Source organism: Cololabis saira, chromosome 4 (genome assembly GCF_033807715.1).
Source record: "Cololabis saira isolate AMF1-May2022 chromosome 4, fColSai1.1, whole genome shotgun sequence".
NCBI classification, from domain to species: Eukaryota; Metazoa; Chordata; class Actinopteri; order Beloniformes; family Belonidae; genus Cololabis; species Cololabis saira.
The window spans coordinates 2,263,473-2,287,843 of record NC_084590.1 but is presented as its reverse complement, the minus strand read 5'-3'; the positions used below and the strand labels follow the sequence as shown (position 1 = coordinate 2,287,843).

Genomic DNA, 24,371 nt, shown 5'->3' with positions numbered 1-24,371 from the left:
AACAAAACTGTCCTCGATACTGTCCCACCAACTGAGCATTATTTCCTTGACGGTGGTTCCCTGGTTCATTCTTCTGCTCTACTATGCTGAGACAAACAATAGAGACCTCTATTTTCATTCAGATAAGTCCAAAGCTAGTAAAGTGTACAACATCAGAGAGATGAAACAAGTCCTGGGCTCTTTATTCATGCTTTCACAGGATGTGATACAACTTCCCGCATCTTTAGTGTCGGGAAACAGTCAGCATTCCAGAAACTTGTGAAACGTGAATCAACCATCCAGTCCTGTGCAAATGTGTTTCTGCTCCCAAATCAGGCAAGGAATGTCATCGAGGACCATGGGAGCAAGGCAATGGCAGTGTTTTTTGGCGGCAAGAGTACTGATTCACTTGCTTCTTTGCGCTACAACCTTTTTAGCAAGAAAATTGTTTCTGCTAAGTCATTTGTTACTCCAGAACGTCTCCCTCCTACAGAGTCCTCGACTAAATACCATTGTCAAAGAGTTTATTTCCAGATCATGGTGTGGATGGAAAAGGAGAGTGACATGAACCCAGTGGATTGGGGGTGGAAACTGGAGGGCAATATCTTCCTGCCAGTTATGACCAATAAGACTGCTGCCCCAGAAAGCCTCCTGCAAATGGTCCACTGTAATTGCAAAACCGCCTGCCGAACACAACGGTGCAGTTGCAGAGCATATGGACTACCATGCATGCCTGCTTGTGGACCATGTCAAGTTGAAAACTGTGAGAATCTACAGAATCAACCTTTATGGGAGGAGGGGTGTGACGACGAACTGTGAAAGGAAAAAAATTTAAAAAAATAAAAAAACATACAAGATAAACAAGAAACAACTGCAGCGAACTTAATAACATAAAAACAATGAGAAAAAAAAGATAAAAATACAAAAAAAACTATGCAAAAAAACATTAAAATACAACAAAAAAAAAAGAAAAAAAAAAAGAAAAAACAACTATAGGGGTTAGCGGTACTGAGCCTTCACGTGGCGGCCCTGTTTTGACTAATTTCACAGTACCACACTGTAGTAGTCAATGGATTTTTTAGACTACAGGTATAAAGAAAGCTCCTGAATACAGGATTAGAAATAGAAGTGAAACTGGAAATCGTACATTTAATATGTTTAATATGTTCATAACCGATTTCATAACCGTTTTATTAAATGTTAAATGTGCATGGCTAATAATGTCACTATAATTTAAATATTCTAATTAGATGCTTTTATCAAAAAACATGGGGTTTGGCACCAAAAATGCTTGCCTCTGTTAAAGAATAAGGAGCAATGGTTATTTTATGCGAATTGGCGCATATTCAATGAGATACGCCTAATTTGCATAGTTACACATACAATTTCAAAAAACTTCCAATGCAATTTTTTTTTGTCTTCATGTAAGTAATTAACTGGGGAAGTTTCATGATGATATCTGTTTGTTAAAAATGTTACCCTATTCACCTGGGATTTCTGGGCCACCTTGGTCGCCATCTTGAAAAATACACCTTTCTGGTGGTCAGATTTTGGTAGACTTTTAGGATGTCATTAAGTACACCTAGTACTACAATAATCCACTGAAAAACCTTTTGTCAGAATTTTTTTGGGGTCAAGTCATAAATGCAGTCGACTAAGCTTTAATTCCGGTCTTTCTTTCTGCTCGTTCCCTCGCCCGTCTGTGTCCATGATGCTTATATTCCTGCTGGGCTGGTTTTCCAAACAAAGTTTCAAGATGCAGCAGCAGTAAACGCTGGTCAAGAGCAGAGACCATTCATTTAATAAATAGAAATCATTAAAAGAACAGATGGAAACAGGAAACATCAAAATTGTGGGCTTTTCAAAGTTGTAGCGGCTAAGTTAGTTTTTCTTCCGGTAGTTTAACTTCCGGTCCCCCCCCTATCCAATCAGAACCTTCCCAACCCCCAGACCTGGAGAGGAATTGGAGAAAGACCATCAAACGTGTTTTCCATGTAAACCTAAATTCAGAATTACTATTTCCATGTAAACTCGAAGGAATAGTTTAATTCTGAATTATTTCATTCTGAATAATTCATTCTGAATTAAAAAACATCATGTAACCGTGGCCAATGACAGGTTTCACTTTGTTGTGTGGCTTTTCAGCAACTTCAAGTCACTATGGTAGTCCGGGAAAAATGATTGTAGGTGCCTGATCTTAAAAGTAAATGTTGATGATTTCCAGGCCTCTTTTGTCAGTTACGTTTCTTACTGCCATTGTCGAGGAGTTGTGCTATCGTGACCTTTCTATCTGTGACACAACTCTGCTCTGTAGTTATTGTTCTCTGGCATTGTGAGAAAAACGTCCCGCAGTCCCACATGGCCCGGCCTCTCCTCTGCATTCTCATCGTCCTACTCCTCTGCTCTGCATCACTCATGATCTCATCTCATTCAAGGAAAGCTGTGTTCTCTCTACAGGCAACGCAGCTGTGGTGAAGCCGTCGGAGCTCAGCGAGTACTCGTCCCTGCTGCTCCGGGCGCTGCTACCTCGCTATCTGGACAAGGTCTGCACTCCAGCTGCTCTAGTTTATGAACTAATGTTGGACATTACCACTCTAACATTAAGTCCTTATACCAGTACAGATATGAAGTGTTCTCTGTGTGTTCATTTGACCCAAAGGTTAACATCATCCACACTCTTAGACATGACTCACATTTTCTCAGTTGCCTTGGATCTCTGAATCAGATTCTTACAGGACTGTCTCAGAATATTACAATATTGTGATAAAGTTCTTTATTTTCTGTAATGCAATTAAAAAAACAAAAATGTCATACATTCTGGATTCATTACAAATCAACTGAAATATTGCAAGCCTTTTATTATTTTACTATTACTGATTATGTCTTACAGTTTAAGATTAAGATTCCCAGAATATTATAATTTTTTGAGATAGGATATTTGAGTTTTCTTAAGCTGTAAGCCATGATCAGCAATATTAAAATAATAAAAGGCTTGCAATATTTCAGTTGATTTGTAATGAATCCAGAATGTATGACATTTTAGTTTTTGTAATTGCATTTCACTAGCAAGGACCACGCCATCAACGAGATACGTTTAATTGATTTATTGAGAGATGATGGCGAATCCGTGTATCATTCGTTCTTTCCATTTTCCATTGGCAATCAAAAACCAAAACATGAAAAAGTGACTGGTTATTTTGTTATTTGTTTTTTATTATAACACAAAAAACGGAAAAACGTCTGGTTTTTCATATTTCAATTTTAGGCACAGATCAAAAATACGAAAATCGAAAAACGGGCCACGGGGCTGAATTTGATTTTAATATTTAATTGGTCGGGTTTACGTGACCCGGAAATGTCCTACATCCATGGTACGTGGCAGTTCGGGTAACCATGGCTACCATGGCGGCGCTGGAACAACAGATTAAGGATTATTTTTTAAAGATTGATTAAGGACTTGTTCCACAGCGGTTTGACGTACAAAGATATTTCCTGCACGTTGCAGCAGATGTGTCTCCTGCAATGCTCAGAAATGATCGTCAGAAGATTCTGTGCTCGGCATGATCTGAGGAGAAAAAGACATACAGCAGACGCAGAGCTGGAGAGCGCTTTGATTCAATCTATTTAGGAGTTAAGTTTTTATTCAGATGTCCACAGTATATTGCAAATATTATATATTATATAGCAAACACTGACAGTAAATGTGTAATCCCGTGACAGACGGGACCATCATATGGCCGAAAGAAGAGAAGAGACGTGTTCAGAACAGCACACAGAGCGCACACTAAAGGCTGATTTATGGTTCCGCGTTACACTAACGCAGAGCCTACGGTGTGTTATAATAAAAAACAAATAACAAAATAACCAGTCACTTTTTCATGTTTTGGTTTTTGATTAATGGAAAATGGAAAGAACGAATGATACACGGATTATGGCGATGATGATGGCGATGATGATGGCGATGATGATGGCGATGATGCTGGCGATGACGATGGCGATGATGATGGCGATGACGATGGCAATGATGATCCGATCGTTCGGTCGATGCGTTGTGGGGAAGCTGGTAGGGAATCCGCCGCAGCGCCCGTGCAACGACGGACCCCTAGGACTCTATGAGGTAGAGAAAGAGAGGGAAGAAGGAGGAGAGAAAGGGGTGGGGGGAGGGGTGCAAAGAACGAGAGCGAAGAGGAACTGAGGTTTAGGTTAGTATTTGAAGGTATGCCGGAGAGGCGTGGTGCCGGAAGAGGCGTGGTTGAGGCGTGGTTGGGGCGTGGTTGAGGCGTGGTCCTGCTCCTGAAACTCGCTGGTTAAGCTCCAATTCACTAGCAAGGACCACGCCATCAACGAGATACGTTTAATTGATTTATTGAGAGATGATGGCGATGATGATGGCGATGATGATGGCGATGACGATGGCGATGATGATGGCGATGACGATGATGATGGTAATGATGATCCGATCGTTCGGTCGATGAGTTGTGGGGAAGCTGGTAGGGAATCCGCCGCAGCGCCCGGGCAACGACGGACCCCCAAAACCGATTACTTAAGGAGATGAGACTGAGCGGATCTGAGGTCGCTAAGATCTGAGCGAATGTAGCGATGGTAGGTTCGGGAGGACCAACGGCCCATGAGCTGTATGAGGTGCTCTGGGATACCGTTGCGGGAGGCTGAAGTGGCGGCTGGTGACCGGAGTAGTGCGTGGGAGAGATGCCAGATAAGGAGAGTATCTGACGGAAGTGATTGTGAAACCAGAATCTGGTGACGATGTGTCCTGACTCGGACACGAAAAGAGGATCTGTCGAAGACGTGCTCTGTGATTTCCGGAATGACAAGTAGTTGGCCAGGGTCTCGAAAGTATTCAGTGGTGATTGGTCTTTGAAGTAGAAGACTGGTGTTGGTGAACCTGATTGATTGGTCTTGGTTTGCTTCAGGTAGAAGACTATGATGTCGTCAGAGTAAAAAGACTCGGAGATGCATGTGTAGCAGCGCTGGTTGAAGTGGATGGTGGGCGCAGTGAATTCGGAGCATCTAAGGAAGCCACAAAAGGCAAGTAAGAACATGGCTTCAAGGGTTCGAGCGACATGGGGGGTGCTGTATCCGGAGCGGATGGTGTGGATGCATGTTGCTAACAAATTAGCAGTAAGGGGAAGGCGGCGTGGATTCTGGGCTGGTTCTTGACGTATAAGTCCTTTAAGGAGAGCGGTAACCTGAGGATGATTAGACGCTGGGCTTGGACTGCCGGTTAAGAGCTTGGAGAAAAAATTGATACCGCTAAGATAGACTTTGATGGTCTGTGTCTTAATAGCCATCACGGAATGGGCGTAGGTGATGTAGCTAGACAGGGTGATGAGGTCAAACGATGGGAAGGTTATGTTGTATATAATGTGAAAATGACGGAAACTTCTCCAGGCGGTCCAGTACGATGATAAGGTAGTGGGTTATAAGCTGTTGATGATGGCTTTCTGGGATACGACGATCAGAGGTCTTAGGGCTGGGTTTATACGTTGAAAGTCAATGCAGAATAAGGAGGAACCGGTGTTGGAGAAGGATCTACAAGGGGGGCTAAGCTTCTGAATTTCTGAAATGAGAAACAAGAAAGAGAGTCAGCAATGGTGTTGGAGTGACCGGGGACATGTGCTGCACGGGGGATGTATTGATGTATGACTGAGTGCGAGACTAGGCGGTGCATGAACGGCATGATGGATGTGGAGTTGGAGCGTCCTTTATTGATTATTTCGACTACTGTAAGGTTGTCTGAGTAGATGAGAATGGACTTGCGGGATCATTCGTGGCCCCAGAGAATGGCAGCCACTGTGATGGGATAGATCTCGTAGAGAGTGGAAGAAGCAGTGTAGTATTCGTTTGCAAGGGCCATCCTGCTGCAAACCATCTGCCATCGTAGAAACCCCCAAAACCGATTGAAGGGGCAGCATCGGTGTAAAGATTGATATTGTGGGGGTGAGCCAGTTGGTCATCATAAAAGAAAGTGATCCCATTCCAGGTGGCAAGGAGGTTGAGCCACAAACGAAGCTCGGCACGGCTCGAGTTGTCTAGGGAGATGGGAGACAAGAGAGATGGAACAGCAGAAGCAATGGACAGCAAGTGGGAGATGAAGGCCCGCCCTTGGGGAATAATGCGCATGGCAAAATTGAGGTGGCCCAGGAGGGAGAGGAGTTGGCGTTTGGTGCAGCCTGGGGCTAAGAGGAAATTGGAAATGAGAAGACTGATTCGGTTGAGCTTCTCGGTCGGAAGAGAAGCCTGAAAGAGAACTGTATCGAGAGTGATTCCGAGGAATTCGAGGGAAGTGGATGGCCATCCATTTTCTCTGCGGACAATGGAACCCCGAGTTCGGAGAAAACGGAAGTTAGGGTGATCAGGCCAGAAGCAGGTGGCGATGAGGGAGGGGTAATGATGAGGGGTAAGGACGAGGAAAGGAATGCCGTGGTTGTTGGAGAGGATCCAGCAGAGGGCCTCTGATAAGGTATCGAAAAGTTTGGGGCTGCTCTTGCAGCCGAAGGTGAGCCTGACTGCGAAGTAGTATGCACCTCGCCAGCGGACGCCGAAGTATCGCCAGGAGTCTGGGTGAATAGGGAGAACCTTGAAAGCGCTGGTGATATCCGCTTTTGAGAGCGACGACCCTTTCCCGGCGAGTTTAATGAGGGCGATGGCATGATTGATGGTGGCGTAGTGAAGGGAGAAGTCTTCGCTAGGAATCAGGCTATTGATGCTTGGGATGGAACTGCCATGAGGCGCTGAGAGATCGACAATGATACGTTTCTTTCCTGAGTATTTCCTGGTTACAATGCCGAGGGGGCTGATTCGAAAGTTCGGAAAGGGGAGATGAGTGAACGGGCCGATCATGAAGCCTTCTTTAACTTCCTTGGCGAGCAAGCGATCGACTGACTCCGGCTCGTTTAAGGCGGACAGTAGATTTTTGCATTCGAAAGATGAGGACGGAAGTGAGATAATACCGGGGTGGAAACCTTCACTGAACCCTTTGATGAGGAACTTAACGAAGCACGGATTAGGGTGGTTGCGAAGTGCCAGTATGTGGCTTCGTTGAACTGATGAAGGCGAGCTGGAGCTTCGGAAACGAAATGGATGTGGTAAAGGTAAAAGCCGTTGCCTCCGAAGCGGAGGGCTAGATTGAGGATACTGGATAAATAGTCGTCCAGTTCCTGGCGACGTGAAGGAAAGGTGGAGCACATGACGTCTCTGTAAAGAGAGAACACATATGCAAACTTGGTCGGTGTGAGCTCTTTGGAACGGGTGGATGACTTTCCTCTCGGGTGGAGGCACCCTTCATGGTCTTGAAGATGTCTGTCTGCGGGTGGTTGGTGGAGGGAGGGCATGAGGAGGAGTGCGAGATTAATGTAGTTACCCTCTATTATTTGTTTGCGCAGGTTGGCCGGAACTGGAGAGGGGCGGGAAGCGAAAGCATTGGGATGACGGACGGCGGGATTAGCTGTGGACAGGGTGAAATGAGTAGCTGCCTGTGGGGCCGGAACGGGTTGAGGAAGGAAACTGGGTTGAAATGCAGTGGGAGGGAGGCCGGGTACCAACATCCCGATGCCGGTGGCTCCAACCGAGGGAACCTGCTGGAACTGATGGAGCTGGGAGGCAGAAGATCCTGGCAATCCGGTGCCGAGAGCCCCTTCTGCCGCTGGCAGTTGAGGCTGCTGGAAGGGCATGGCGGGGGGTGCTAGCATGGTGCTAGTAACCCTGGCCGAAGTTAGCTGTTGTATGTTCTGGATGTGGGCTAGGTGCTGGAGGTGGGCTGAGGGGGGCGCTGGCATCCCGGTGCCAGAAACCCCGGCCGGATCTAGCCGCTGTAATTGCTGGAGGTGGACAGCGGGGGGCGTTGGCATCCCGGTGCTAGTAATCCCCGGCTGAAGTTAGCTGTTGTAGGTGCTGGAGGTAGGCTAGGTGCTGGAGGTAGGCAGCGGGGGGCGCAGGCATCCCGGTACCAGTAACCCCGGCTGAAGTTAGCTGTTGTAGGTGCTGGAGGTGGGCTAGGTGCTGGAGGTGGGCTGAGGTGGGCGCTGGCATCCCGGTGCCAGAAACCCCGGCCGAATCTAGCTGCTGTAGTTGCTGGAGGTGGGCAGCAGGGGGCGCTGGCATCCCGGTGCCAGCGACCTTGAAGAAGGAGGGAGGAGACTGCTGGTGTGGATGGAAATCCGGATGGGAGGTGGAAGGTCCAGGAATGATGAGGCTGTGTGCTCCTGCTGAAGTAGGTGATTGACCTGTATTTCTTGTTCCGATGGCTATTTTTTTACCTTGCTTCCGTTTATTAGTTTTTTGCTTTTGAACCGGAGGGTTTAGTTGGACAGGCCCTTTAATGGGGGCGTTGACGTCACGGCGCGCCGTCGGAGTTGGTGTGATGACGTCATCCGGAAGTGAACTGGTGTCCGCGGGGCTGTTGGCATGGCAGGCTGACATGAGATGGTTGAAAAGTTTAGCCTTATTATCCGTGCGGTGAAAAGGGATTCTTTTATCCCGGAGTGTTTTCTGGAGGGTGGCGACGGTCCAGTCCGAGATGTTTGCTGAAGGCCGGCCGTCGGGGTTTCTCGCTGGAGAGTGATGACGCTGGGACCTCCGGCGTGTTGAGCAGCCTGTGTCGTCGGGTCGATGGCGGGGCGCTTGAGTTAACCTCGTGGGAGAAGGAGTTGGGGACCTGCGACGACGGCTATGGGCTGATCCGGATCCTGATCCGCGTCCTCTTCCCTCCGATGGCGGAGGTGGGCTGGAAAGGCTGGAAGACGGTGAGCTGCAGTAATGCCGGATGTTCAGAAGGGATGAACCGGGTGGAATGTGGACGGCTGAAGAGACAGAACTTGGCCGGCTTGCCGGCTTCCTGGGCGGCTGTCGAGCTCGGGAGAGCGGTGTTTCGGGCACGGCGGCGGCTGAGGAGTTTTCCTCCTCCGAAACTTGCTGGAGATCACCTGAAAACAGGTCGTCGTCTGATGGCGACAGCGAGACGAGATCCATGTCTGAAAGGTAAGAAATTTTAGATATACAAGTGTTAGTGTTTGACGTTTTTTCGGCTCTGGTGCAAAAGAACGAGAGCGAAGAGGAACTGAGGTTTAGGTTAGTATTTGAAGGTATGCCGGAGAGGCGTGGTGCCGGAAGAGGCGTGGTTGGGGCGTGGTTGAGGCGTGGTCCTGCTCCTGAAACTCGCTGGTTAAGCTCCAATACAGAAAATCACAATATTCTAATTTTCTGAGACAGTCCTGTAAATCTGCTTTGACTTTTACTGATTTGGAGAAAGTATAAAGCCATATTTTGTGTTTTTCTCAACAACATCCCTTTATATGTTAATACACTCATAAATTACATTAAAAACTTTACTCTATCAAGAAGTAGTCCTCTGTTAACACAGGCATCAACAACCATTTCCTTCCTTTGCGTTTTTTCTTCCTTCCTTATTTCCTTTTTACACCCTTCTTTGATTCTTTCTTTCCTGGATCCCCTTATTCCTCGCTTTCTTCCTTCCTTCACAATTTGCATCCTTTCTTAATTCCCTGTCTCGACTCCTTCCTTCTCTGATTCCTTCCTCCCTTGCTTCCTTTCATCACCTGCAACTAAAATGGGTCATCCAAGTGAATCATAATTGCAACAAATGTAATTACTGAATTAACAAATGAAATGAAGAAGGGCACGGATAAAACAAATAGCTTGGTTCATAGTGTCTGCGAAGAACTATGAATCAAAGTTAGAGTACCAATCATTCTTTTTTTTAATTTGCATTTGAAATATCGTGCCAGCTGTTTCTGAGAAAAAAAACAAAAAAAAACATATCTGTGTGTATTTGCAGGATCTGTATCCGGTGGTGACCGGCGGAGCCTCCGAGACCCAGGAGCTGCTGAAGTTTAGGTTTGATCACGTGTTCTACACGGGAAGTCCCAGCGTGGGTAAACTGGTGATGGGAGCGGCAGCTCGCCACCTCACCCCGGTCACCCTGGAGCTGGGGGGGAAGAGCCCCTGCTACATCGACAAGGACTGTGACGTCAGAGTCGCCTGCCGGTAATCACACCAGCACACCACCACCTGAATCCCAGTAGTGATGGGAAATTACAAACAGTACCAACAAGATTTTAGACCTGAACAGCGGATTAAGAGACGATAAATACTAAGGGTGTAATGATACATTAATCTCCCGATACGGTACCATACACCATATTGAGGTCACGATAACGATACGATATTATAGCAGTATTTTTTTAACAACCTTGAATGAGGAACATATGTTTGGAAAAAATTATCTTTTATTTGAAAGACACAAAATACAAAACAATGCTGTGCGTTTGCCCTATTGTTACAGTTTGTAATGCTTTATAACTGTTTAAGTTTTAAAGAGAAAGCCAGGCCAACCATTTTCCACGAACTGAACTAAAAGTAAATGTCAGGTTTGCATTATGCATCTTCAGTTTCATACAAGTACACATATTTTGCCACAAACTGAATAGTTTCTCTCATGTATGATTTTACTTTTTTCTTTTCCAGAAATTTAACAACTAAAATTAAATACATAAATAAAAGTAAATAAATAAACTATGAAAAGTCCCAAACTCAAAATGCAACATGACTGTTATTTAGTTTATGACAGAGCTCAGAGCTTCACCTGCTCAAAAGTTTGGAGCTCAAAACCCCCCAAGAGTTCCGTGATGGGGACCGCAAAACGGTACTAGTTTCTTCTGAGCGGAGTCAGATTTTGGTCCGCGGGTCGAGGTGCGGTCATTTACTAGTAAACACAATATATTAATATTAATAACCCAATATCGCGCTGCAGTTTGTCACCTCCACGACACGTATCGTGACGTTTTTGTATCGTGAAATTTCGTGACACGATATATTGTTACAGCCCTAGCTGTGAGCCAAACAATCATTGACCTTTGTTTTTGTGCAGCCGCGTCACATGGGGAAAGTACGTCAACTGCGGCCAGACATGCATCGCTCCAGACTACATCCTGTGTGAACCCTGCATCCAGGGCCGGGTGGTGGAATGCATCCGACAAACCCTGCTGGTAACACTGGACGGTAGATTGCTCATTTTGGATGTAGCTGCACTGTATGAGGCTCTATTAAGACCTCTTTTATCCATCCCAGGAGTTTTATGGTGCCGATCCCAAATGTTCCCCTGACTACGGCAGAATCATCAACCAGCGGCACTACAACAGAATCATGAGCCTGATGGAGGGTTACACACCAGTCGTTGGAGGGCAAAGTGACGCCTCACAATGCTACATTGGTAGGAGGGAATGTTTTCAGTTTCTGGTTCACACGGATCAAAGGAGTTTACCTGGTTTTTATTTCAGTTTAATGGATGTTGATGTTGGTTTGAAAGCCCCAACAGTCCTGAAAGACGTGCCCCCCCACTCAAGGCTGATGCAGGAGGAGATATTCGGCCCGTTGCTGCCCATAGTGACTGTCAGTGACATGGATGATGCCATTAACTTCATCAATGAAAGAGAGAAACCCCTGGCTCTCTACATCTTCTGCTCGGATAAGACGGTGAGCCGTAGAAACTGTTTGGCAGCTTTTAAAGTTGGCACATACCAGTATACCGTCTCACTCTTTTCTTTTGCTCTTGTCTCTGTAAGGCAATCAAAAAAATGATTGAGGAAACCACGAGTGGAGGAGTGACAGTCAATGATGTCATGATGCACTACACCCTCAGCTCTCTACCGTTTGGTGGTGTTGGTGAGAATAATAACTTAGTGTTTTAATGTGCGTCTACCAGTGGCGGCCGGTGACTGAAAAAATTGGGGAGGACGGGAGGAAAACCAACCCACGGCGTCATGTTATTTTATATTAGTTGACTACCCTATTTTCTTATATTCAACGAAAATTAAGCAGTAAAAGAATGGCATACAAGATTTCTTAACAACAACATCATTTTATTCAATCCTGTTGTTTCCAGATGAACCATACAGGCCTACTACAGTATTTATCAAGGATGTGAGGTGTAACAAGAAGCAGGCCAGTGTTCAACACCTGTGAAGGCACCCAGTACGTCACAGTGGGAATTTTACAGAACACCCTCTGATTTGAAAAGAAAAAAGAAAAACCATGAAAATCTAGAATTATTAATAACAAAGCAATGTGTTCCACTCAATTTACATCTTGGGAGACTATCTTCATAGCTGCGGTGAGGCCTCGTCTTCTTTGGATCTTGCAAGGTCAGACAAAGTGTAGTAAGTAAAATATCAACAGAAATCAAGCTTTGGCAGTGATTGGAAAAACTAAAACTAGTTGAAACTAAATTGAACTATGAATACTCACCTTTTCTTTAGATCTTGTAAAGTCACAAGGCAGAGTGGCTGTTGCCACCAGGACCATGACAGAGAGGCAGGGTGACAAATTTACTTAAAAGTGAAGTCCATTCTTCTAGAAGTCTGTGCGACAAAGATGTCTATGGTCTTCTCATACCAGTGAGGATTCTTTCTGAGAGATTTTAGAATTTTCCTCTCAATTGCAAGGATTGCCAAGTTCCTCAATCGCTCTTGTCCCATTGTGTTCCTTGTGTAACTTTTCAGTCTTTTCAGACAAGAGAAACTCCTCTCAACCCCAGCAGATGTAACCCCGATTGTGGCAATCAGAGACATAAGTCTGTACAATTCAGGCATTGCATCGCTCAGTCCACTGGCTTTCATTAACTGTAACGAATCACCAGTGCCGATCCTGGCTCCCAGGGGGCCCTAAGCAGGAATCGGCGATTTGGGCCAATTTGGGCACGATTTGGGCCGATTTGGACTGATTTTGGCCAGTGTTTTTGCAGGGTTTCTCTCACCTTAAAAACAGTTAAAATCCATATTCAGAGTAGGTAGACTGTGGCTGTTTTGTGGCTTTAGTCACAAACTTAAGCATAGCTCCTGGAAATTATAGATACAAAAAGAGAGCGACAAACAAACAATAAGATAACTGAACTGTTATAAATCCACTACCCCCACCCCCTCTGCCCCGGGCCCACCCCACACACACACACACACACACACACACACACACACACACACACACACACACACACACACACACACACACACACACACACACTTGGCATAGTAACAGAATGCAAGCTAATTTTATGCAAATTTGAAATGTATAATATAATATATAATATATATATATATATATATATATATATATATATATATATATATATATATATATATATATATATATATATATATATATATATATATTATATTATTATATATTAGCTAGGTTAATCCAAGTATAAAAATATCCGGCTAAGATAAAAACTGTATATGGCCCACTGGGATAGGTACCCCAAGGCTCTGGTCATAGTCATACAGATACAACTAACAAAGCTACAGCAAAACGACAAAAAATCATGCTGTAGATTGTGCATGATTTTCTTATGTACAACACTGTGGCAAGTTCACCACAACAATGGGGAATTCCACCCATTTTCATTCACACCTCCATGGTGCCCCCCCACAGATTGGAGGTATGTCACTGTTGTTTTATTATTATTTCCACAATTCAACTTCCAAAGTTCCACACCACCACACAACATCATTCTCTAAGCCAATATCTACCGTATCTTAATTACATGATGACATAGTAAAATATAAAAAAATGGTGGAATTCCTCTTTAAAAACAAAAACACGACATTGACGTTACTAGTCTGCAACACTGCAAGTTGCATGGAAGTCACGTTGGCTGGTTACCTGACTGTTGTTGACGCAGCTCATCATTCCGTTGCTTCTTTTTCTTTTTTTCACACCCTGAAGGATATATCCTTTTCATTTTGCAGTCTGCAGTGTTGGTGTTACTGTTACTACTGTAACTCTGAACTAGGTTTTCTTTTTAGCGCCGGCTCGGTCGCCGGCTCGTAAACGTAAACAAACAGCTGCTGGCTGCTGCGCCGTGCACGCATGAGATTGAACGTCAAGTTACGTTTTTGGATTCACAACGCACCACTGCGCAAATACCGTAGCAGCAGCTGTGGCGAGGGGTCTGTCTGTAGTACTCAGAGAGTGGGAGGATCCTATAGTACGTTCTTTGCCTAAACTCCGCAAATTCGCTCAGGCAATTGGGGGCCCCTGGCCGTCGGGGGCCTTACGCAATGTGCGTACTCTGCGTATGGGAAGGAGCGGGGCTGCAAATCACAAAGCTTAATGCTGCCACCTTGGATCTCCTTGTCACTGTAAAACACCTGCAACTCTGACTTCAGTTTTGCCAGGTCAAAGAAATGGCCATAGTTATCTGTCAGACTTGTGAATGCAGCAAAGGGAAAGTCCATTTTGAATAACGGTAATTTGTCAAAATCCAGAAGCTCCATGAATCTTAAACATTCAAGGTTTTGATACCGCTGACCAATCTGACTTTTAACACTTGCATGGATGGAGTCAAACAGTTTCCTATAAAATTGTCTGGGATCCTCATTACCTTGTCTTCGTTTTCTTCTGTGCATGAGCTCCGGATCCTCTGTAACATCTGCTGCTCTACTGAAAATCCTCTCAAATGCCTCCTCTGACTTCAGCTCCTCCATAGTGTCCATGAGCCTCTCAACGCTCCTTTTACAAAATGAAACAGCCATTGCTTTTGTCTGCAGCACGTCAAACACAACATCTGTGTGGGAGAAAATCTGCTCACATGTAAAAAGCAAAAACATGAATTCAAAGGGCCAAATCCACAAAAGGATTGCACGGCTTTTGCGGCCGCTAAACCGGTGCAAATGAGACAAAAATAGAGCGTCTAATTCACAAAGCACCCGCAAAGGGCGAATTGCTCCACAAACTGCGCTGCCAAGCAAATAGTGGCAGTCTGCGCCGGTTCCATTTGCATGCATGTAAATTAGGTAATATTCATACATTCGGCGCAAAATTGCCCCTTTTCTATGCAAATAAGCCTCATTGCAAAAAGCGCCTAATTCACAAAGGCCAGGGCTATTTGCCACACGCAAAAATAGTGGAGCAAATACCGTGTTTCAGAAGCGTGTATATTAAACTGCGCGCAAACTCCTCACTCCCCGTCTCTCTCTGTTTCTCTCTCTCTTCAATGTCATTCAAGCCTGTGTGATACTGAATGATATTGAGGGTGAAATCTACAGTCAGACATGACTGTAGACAGTCAGATCAAGTGGGGTTGTGGACTTATCTCGGATTTAAAAATAAAAGTAACAGGACGGAGTTCAGGATTCATCCATACATAAGGGGCTGCTTTATTACAAACAATTCCACCATATAAACATATAAATCTAGAATGTGTGTGTTTAACAGCTGACCTGTAGGTGTGTGTAGCAAAACAAAGAACATGAATTACCATTAGATCCTGATCTGATCCCGATCCGGTGTTAATGAAGTTACTGGTGCTGTGCCTTGTGCGTAAATGCGCACAGCCTCTTAACATTTGACATTTCATTAGCTTATGTCATACAGACACTGAGGTCTTTTGATGTGTGTGTGGAGATGATGGCTATGTTCTACCACACGATGGTGGCCAGTGCACTCGTTTTTGCTGCTTTGTGTTGGGGGGGCAGCCTTGCAATCAAAAACACCAGGCGACTGAACAAACTGGTCAAAAAAGCGGGCTCAGTGTTGGGCAGGAGTCTGGACCCGCTAAGATCTGTGGTGGAGAGGGGCACACTGAACAAACTGAGTGCTATAATGGAGAGACACCCTTTCCACAGCCTCCAGGAGCAACAGAGGGGCAGCAGCTGCAGCGGTCGGGTCCGCAGCCTCCGCTCACTGCGCTGCAGAACGGAGCGGTTCAGGAGATCCTTGCGTCCCCGCAGCAATAAGACTGTTTATCTCGTCCTGAACTCAGTTTCACACACTCACCTCTGCCACAACTGGACTATATTTTAGTTTGCACTTTACACGATATTTGTTTAAAAACCTTATATGTTTATTTTAATAAGGCAACTACACTATAAACTATGTTTATTTTAATATTATGAATGTGCTTTTATTGTCTGAATGGAAGTGTGGTTGATTTTTATGTTTATGTTATCTACCTATCTATCTATCTATCTATCTATCTATCTATCTATCTATCTATCTATCTATCTATCTATCTATCTATCTATCTATCTATCTATCTATCTATCTATCTATCTATCTATCTATCTATCTATCTATCTATCTATCTATCTATCTATCTATCTATCTATCTATCTATCTATATGCGAAATACTAGAAATACAAATACGTGAAAGTTGAGTCTATTGTGCTCTCTGCAGTTTTCATTAGGGACCAATGTGTGTGCTGAAATATGGAGAACACTGGAAACAGCTCCGCTCACTCAGACAAGTGCAAATTGCACTCAGCCGCAAAACGTTATGGGCGTGTTTGCTCCGGTATATCATTAGAGCAAAATCTCTTGTGAATAGGACCTTAAAGCGGGGCAAATTGCGGGCGCTAATGCAGCGCAATTCACAGCGCTATTTGCGGGCGCAATCTGTTCTTTGTGGATTTACCCCAAAATCTTCTAATTTTGTCTTCAGCCCATCTGCTGTTCTTATAGACTCATCATCCATTGAGGGGTGATTGATTATGCAAGTGAATGTGTCTATTAGGCTGTCTCTGTTTAGAGCCACTGTGTTGACAATACGAGAGGTGAAGTTTCAACGTGTGGGTGCACTTCTTGGCACTTTGGAACATCCAGATTCTTCCAGCATCATTACTCTTTTGGTTAATTTGCAAAAATAAGAGCTGAACCCACCAAGAGTAGCAAATAAAATCTTGGCCTTGGGGATGCTTTTCAATCCTTGGCTGAGGACGAGATTAAGGCGATGTGCATAGCAATGCACAAAGACTGCACTGGGGGCAACCGCTCGCACCCTAGCTTGTAAGCCGTTAAGATCTGATGCCATAACGGCAGCGCCATCATAAGTTTGTGCAATGAGCTTCTCCACAAAGTTCAGATCAGACATCTCTGACTGCAGTAACTCAAAAATGGACTGGGCCTCCCGTCCACTGGATACGTCAAAAAAGCCCAAAAAGCGCTCCTGAATTTTGCCATTATCTTCTATGTAACGGACAATAACAGACAACTGAGAGTGACAGCTCACATCAGTTGTCTCATCAATCTGCCATGCAAAAAAGGGAGCTGCATCCACCTCTCTGTTGATCTCACTCTTAATTGTCGATGCAATTGCTGATATCAAATAATTTTGAATTGTTTTAGACAGGCCAGAAAACACACTAGAATTCTCAATATGCTCCGCTAATATGGTGTCATAGCATGCTATCAAGTCCACCAACTCCCTGTAGTTGCCCTTGTTAGCCGACTCCTGCCTCTCGTCGTGCCCTCTGAAGGATTGCTCTTGCATTCCAAGATACAATGTTGCATCAATGAGACGGATTAGCGCATCTCTGTTTCTTCTGACTTTTACATTGTAGTTTGCTCTCTGCAAACGTGCTCCCTCGTCAATCAGCTCGTTGATGTGCACCTGACCAAAAAGCTTCAGCCTACTATTTGCGCCAATGTGATCAAAACACTTGTCATGCCTTTTTGTAGCCCTATCCAAATTCTTAATCTCACAGAATCCTTGAGCAGACCCAGTGTTAAAGTGAGCTTTAGGGTTCCCCATCAGAAGGCATGGCCAACAATACAATCGGTTAGTCGTGGGACTGCCTGTTAGCCAAGAATATCGCTCATACCAGACCTTATTCAGCTTGGAATCTTTCTGTTGACTGTTGATCATGGTGATCTGTGGAGTTGGTCGTCCAGCAGTCTTGATCTTCCCCTTTGCTGCGTCATCCAAACTGTGGAATGGCTGTGACAACAAAAAATCCACAAGATGTTCCTCCCCATCCCACTCTGTGCATCTGCGTCCATGCCTCTCTGCGACCCCCTCACTCACACTGCCATTAATTGCCTCATTAGCAATAGCAGCAGCACCACTCTCCTTCAAAGAAGAAAGGCTACAGATTGCTTTATACAAGATGATCCACACTGTAACAAGCCACTTAACGTCAAACTTAATTTCAATAATTTCATTGATAACAGCCGTTTAATGTGGCGTTAAATGATACGCGAAAACGAAACTTAATACGAACATTTTATTCTGGCAATGGGTTGGTAGTTTTAGCTTTTTCTAGTACAAGTAAAATAACTTAAAAATCACAATAAATGGAGCTAGAAAATAATATTCGATGCCGTATACGATTGTAAATCTCAGCTGAGACCTTTGACTCACCTCAACATCCTCCATGCTGTGCAGTCCGTGCATCGGTCCGTCGCCCATACTGTGATCCGGTCAGGCAGCTGAAGCAGTGAGGCCCAAGGCGAGGCTGCACCAGCAGCGCGGAGCTCTCTATCCGCTCCCCGGTGGCGTCCTGCCACTGCCGCGCGTCCCAGGACCCCCCGACCCCTCGGACCTAAGTGAATGTGTGTGTGAGTCATGCAGTGGGGCAGGAGGAGGAGAGGAGGACGAAGCCAGGAGGCAGGGCCAGTGGTACTGGCCCTGATATGCACCCATGTTCCCCACAGGCCAGAGTCCCTGCAGACGCCGGGGCACGCGCCCCCTGCCCTAACGACGACCGCCCAAGGCAGCAATGCCCCCCCAGCGCAGGCAGCCACCCCCCACCCAGGAAAAGCCCAGCCCCGCGAGTGGGAGTTTCAGGCTCACACCCCAGCCCACCTGGAATGCGGGGCTGCGGGGCCGTTTTCGTATCGCTTTCATACAGTGTCTTGATAATTTTCAATTTAAGGCTGAGCCTACCGTTAGTTTTTAAACTGTAAGGGGGAAAAAAACATGATTTTGAAAAGACGGGGGGACGTGTGTGTGTGTGTGTCCCCTGTTGCGCCGGGGAACTCACAGCGTTTATCGCAGCAACGGCGTGCTGCCACTCACTCGCTTTATTTTATTGTATACTATTTATATAGTTATTCTAACTTTTACTGTGACCACCAAATAATGTGGTTTTCCTGTCCTCCACATCATCTACAACATCTCTGTCTCCGTGAAAGTCAGTGTCACGGTGGCTGCTATAATTCATTCTGACGCCAAACAGGCTGGAGGAAGCCACTGCACATGCTCAGTAGGCTCATCCATATGCATTTATGGGCGTGTAGAGGGCGGGATTAGAGGCGGATTCAGCTGCGCAGGTCTGTGATTCATAAAGGAACGTTGCGTGCAAATCTGCGTGCACATGGTTTTATTGATCCGGATTTTTTTTTGCGCCCGGCATTTTTGGCTTTTGAGCGTACGTGCACTTTTAGTATGACTCCTACGCAGTCCATTTTAAATGAGGCCCCTGGTCATTACTATCCTCTACCAACCCCGGGAGGGCCCTGCACTGAGCTCAGGTCTCCTCCTTAACCTGAGGAGTGAGCAGGCCGCGTCTTTTCACCAGACAGGGTGGGGTTTCTCTGGCCGGACGTAGCGCGTGGAAGGATCACGTTATTACGGCCAGATCCTCCCCACCCCATCTGGCGCCCCGGTTGGCCAGAGGGGGCATGTATAGCCCAGGACTGTGTGCATGTTTTTGTGAGGGTAGCTCACATTAGCTACCCAAGGGAACACGGGAGAACATGCAAACTCCACACAGAAAGATCCTTTCACCAACCCCACCCAGGATGAGGGGACCGGATTCTTGGATTGGATTCTTGGTCATAGTGAAAGTATTTAAACATATTTGTGACCAAGAAATGTGATTAGTGTTAAGGTTTTTGGGGTGTTTAGATTAAGTAACTCTGTTACCTTAATGGGAAGTTGCAGATCCAGTTGGTTGAGTTTATATTTTTTACTTATTATGGACTTAAGTTGTCGGTATTCTAAAAATTGTGACGAAGCCGGTCTCTGATGGAGCTCTCCAGGGCTCTGACAGTCTCATGAAGGGGGTGGGAGACATTGTCCATGAATCTGTACCGGATCCTCCTGGATGCCTCCCTAGGGAGGAGTTCCAGGCATGTCCCTCCTCCCTAGGGAGGTGTTCCAGGCATGTCCCTCCTCCCTAGGGAGGTGTTCCAGGCATGTCCCTCCTCCCTAGGGAGGTGTTCCAGGCATGTCCCACCGGGAGGAGACCCCGGGGAAGACCCAGGACACGCTGGAGAGACTATGTCTCTCGGCTGGCCTGGGAACGTCTCGGACTCCCCTGGAAGAGCTGGAGGAAGAGCTGGAGGAAGAGCTGGAGGAAGAGCTGGAGGAAGAGATGGAGGAAGAGCTGGAGGAAGAGATGGAGGAAGAGATGGAGGAAGAGATGAAGGAAGAGATGGAGGAAGAGCTGGAGGAAGAGTTGAAGGAAGAGCTGGAGGAAGAGATGGAGGAAGAGCTGGAGGAAGAGCTGGAGGAAGAGTTGAAGGAAGAGCTGGAGGAAGAGATCAGAATCAGAATCAGAATCGGAATCAGAATCAGAATCAGAATCAGAATCGGAATCAGAATCAGAATCATCTTTATTGGCCAGGTTCGAACATTGTCCAACAAGGAATTTGACTCCGGTTATTTCGCTCTTTAGGCAGTAAATAAACAAATAAACAAATGTGGTACTTGTTGACATATATACAAATAAACATCTAAGGTGCAGCAGTTTGAGGTAGAGAAAAAAATGACAGCTCTGAATAAAATAACATATATACAATTATACCAAACAAATTAGTATAGTATTATTGCACGTGTTTGGTTACTCTTACCACTTTTACACCAAGCTGGTTCCAGGGCTGGTGCTAGTGCTGGTGCTAGAGCCGGTTCGTGGTTGGTTCTAAGTAAGAACCGTTTCCTTTTACACAAGCTGGTGCTGGCCAGCAGCTGGCCAGAGAGCCACGTCATCACGTTACTGTATACGTCACCACCACTCCCCCTCGTTTTCATCCCTACCCTGATCAGGAAGCTGAGAGCCAAAAGCTGTTTTAATTTCAGCTGTAGCGCTGTTAATATGGCACTTTATTAAGTTTTAATATTTTTTCAGGTAAAGTAACCTTTAAGATCCCCAACCTGGGCTCAGTTTATCCAAATAACCCTGTTAAGAAATTTGACTTGAGAGCTGGCAGCCCCGGGGCACAGCAGCAGCTGTTACCATGGTAACAGCAGCTCCTCAGCCGGCTCAACCTGCACCGTCTTCCCGGGGGAGAAACCTGCAGCTCTGTTGAGAATTATGCTGGATGAAATAAATCATTTAGGAAGATGTTGGTTTAATAGATGAAATCTATCAGTTGTAGCTACGCCTGTTAAGAAATTACGGCGTACGGCGCGCGTCGCCGCGTACATCAACGCAGAGCCTAGGGCGAGGGGGAGTATTGGGACACACCCCAAGTGTTGCTGCTGGCTTCTCAAGCCTTTCTTGGACAGCAAAAGTTTGCGATCCAGCAAGTTCACCATTGCTGCTTCTGCTTTACATCCATTTTAACGTTAGATTTTAACAGTCTGTTAAGTTAACCGCCGTCTTCAACGCTCCGTTGTTTAAAAACGGCGCTCTTCCGTGTTTACTCCTGCTTTGGTTGTTCAGTAACCCCGCCCCCAGCCCCGCCCCCAGCCCCGCCCCCAGCCCTTGACGTAAGCACGTAGCCCCCAACGAAAAGCGGTTCTTACACCTGGCCCAGCAAAGACCTGGGGCTGGTATAGCACCAGTTTTGAGACGCAGGAGCCGGTGCTTAGGCTGTGTAAAACCAAAGAACTGGTGCTAAGTCTGGCTCTAGCCCAGAACCAGCCCTGGAACCAGCTTGGTAGAAAAGGGGTATCTGAGACTGTTATTTGTGGGAGTTCATCAGAGAAACAGCTTGGGGGAAGAAACTGTCTCTGTGTCTGGAGGTTCTAGCGTACAGAGCTCTATAGCGCCGTCCAGAGGGAGGAGTTGGAACATCGACTGAGTCCTGGGTGTGAGGGGTCTGGTCCTGGTCCTGGTCCTGGTCCTGGACCGCTACAGGTCCTGGTCTGGGTGTGAGGGGTCTGGTCCTGCTCCTGGTCCTGGTCCTGGTCCTGGTCCTGGTCCTGGTCCTGGTCCTGGTCCTGGTCCTGGACCGCTACAGGTCCTGGTCCTGGATGTGAGGGATCTGCAGAGATGTTACCTGCCCGTTTCCTGGTCCTGGACCGGTACAGGTCATCGATAGATGGAGCTTAGTCCCAATTAGTCCCAATGCAGACCTAATTGTCCGTTGCAGTCTGTGCCTGTCCAGTTTGATCGTGTGATTTTGGCGCAATTTATGCCATTTCTTCTGCCGTTAATACGGCCCGAACCGTAACGTGCACCCAGGTGTGTTATACATCAAAATGTGCGTCTCCATCCTGCGACGATGTGCATTACTTTTCTCTTTCAAAAGTGTTACCATGGCGACGCTAGACGCCAAAAAGCGCGCCCCCCCTTCTTCTGATTGGTCCATATTTCATAGATCCTATTTTCTGCCATATTTTTTTAATGGTTTGACATAAAGAGTCATGGGTGTCATAGGACTTAGTTTTGAGTCTTTGATCTTTATGGGTGAAAATTGCACACGCGAGGGCCCGTTCATCGCTGCTTGCAGCTTTAATTATTATTATGTTCCCGTTTGACCAGAGCTGAATGAGAGCTTGTGTGTCCCCCTGCAGGTCAGAGTGGGATGGGCTGCTACCACGGCAAACACACCTTCGACCAGCTGAGCCACCACAGGGCCTGCCTTGTCCGCTCACTCAACATGGAGAGTGTCAACCTGGCTCGCTATCCCCCTCAGAACCGCCAGCGGGCCCGCAGGGCCCGGTTGGCCCTCAAGTCACCTCTGATCGACACGTCCAAGAGGACGCTGATCTGGGCTATTGCTGCTACTGTAATCGGTCTCGGCCTGCTGATCACTCTGGTGACAATCCTGCTCATCGCTGCAGGGCTCAACTGCACCTGCTGGTACTGGAGAGGCTTTTATAACTACTGGTGACGGTACCACTTCAAGTCACCATCAAGATCTGTCAAAAAATGGAAAAGAGCGCCTGCTGCAATAGTAGGATGACACCGCATTTGAGTCTTCTTTTATATTTAGATGTTTTTATATATAAAAAGGGGGAATAACATTTTGATATAACTTTTTCCTGGTTGCTTTTTCTTTATTTCTATCAGCTGTTTTTGTTCAACAAGTAGCCAAAAATATAAAAATGATACATAAAGTTTGATGCTTCTTTGCTTTAGGGTTAATATTGATGAAGAAAAGGCATGTATGCTTATTTTGTTCAAGAATTAAAAAATGCTTCATATATTATCAGATGTAATTTTTATAACACTTTTAAAATTCCCTTCATAGAGTGTTTAAAACTTGGTTTTCAGTATTCCCACTTATACTGGTGACGGTATATATATTTTTGAGCCAACGGGCATCAACCAGTCTCGTCATTTGCACTTTTGTAATTTGTCTGTTCATCATTGCTTGGTGCAGATGTTTGTTCAAAGTTGCAGGTTCGTTCACATTTTGGTGCAATAAAATAATTTCTGTGGCCACCAGATGCCAGCAGGGAGCCAGGTAAGTGTAGATGGGGACGATGTGAGGAGGAAAATAGCTGTGTTCCTCTTGTTCATATTTTCTATCAGCTTCTAAAGATTCCTCCATTATGTGTCTTTTCAATAAAGGTTCAATTAAAGATACAAGACAAGACAACATAAATGTTGGTCCTCATCCAAGACACCTTTAACTTTATGTTAACTTTCTTTATGAACATTAGTCTAGTGTTTAGTAAACGGTTTTTGGACAGACGTCTGACAAATCTGCTGCTTCTTCAATGGTATAATTCTTTACAATACCATTTCATGTACTCATGTCATATTCTTTCACACATATCAGATATCTTGAGTTTGTTATTGTATGCACACTGCAAAACTTCAAGTAATCCTACATCAGCTCTGATTTGGTAGGTCAGTTTTCTTCTCCTCCTGAGACCTAGAGAGGAGTTTAGTTTATAGTTTATAGTTTTATTTGGATCCCCATTAGCGACAGCAAAACTACAGCTATTCTTCCTGGGGTCCTACACATAATACACAGTACATTACAACAAAAAATTTAAAGCCAACCTAAAGAAGTAGCATATAAAAAAAACAACAGAAAATATATTTTTTTTAAAAGTCATACCGTTTAACATTTAGATATAAATAAAAACAATACATATTCCTACATTTTATAACAACAAATTGAAACCATGTATAGTTATCATTGTTTGCACCAATAACCATATTTAATAAATATTCATTTATTTATATTATACACATATATATATATATATATACATACATACCCATATATTGTCTACATTATTTCATTTATTTATATTATATATCTATCAATCTCTCTCTCTCTCTCTCTTCTCTCTCTCTCTCTCTCTCTCTCTCTCTCTCTCTCTCTCTCTCTCTCTCTCTCTCTCTCTCTCTCTCTCTATATATATATATATATATACACACACATGTCTATGTGCATATACTATCTACATTATTTAATAATTAAAGTTTTATATGTATCTATTGGAGATGTT

The 24,371-nt window shown here is 45.2% G+C and overlaps 1 protein-coding gene across 1 annotated transcript in view; it reads left to right on the top strand.

Moving 5' to 3' along the window:
* Positions 1-24,098, top strand: part of LOC133442209 (aldehyde dehydrogenase, dimeric NADP-preferring-like) — a 43,194-nt gene extending 19,096 nt beyond the window's left edge. The window contains exons 4-10 of the mRNA XM_061720158.1: positions 2,437-2,522; positions 9,794-10,002; positions 10,886-11,003; positions 11,086-11,227; positions 11,324-11,490; positions 11,580-11,679; positions 22,476-24,098. Of these exons, the coding sequence (XP_061576142.1) occupies positions 2,437-2,522; positions 9,794-10,002; positions 10,886-11,003; positions 11,086-11,227; positions 11,324-11,490; positions 11,580-11,679; positions 22,476-22,795 (1,142 nt within the window). The 3' untranslated portion in view covers positions 22,796-24,098. The remainder of the gene's footprint in view (positions 1-2,436; positions 2,523-9,793; positions 10,003-10,885; positions 11,004-11,085; positions 11,228-11,323; positions 11,491-11,579; positions 11,680-22,475) is intronic.
* Positions 24,099-24,371: the final 273 nt, after the last annotated feature.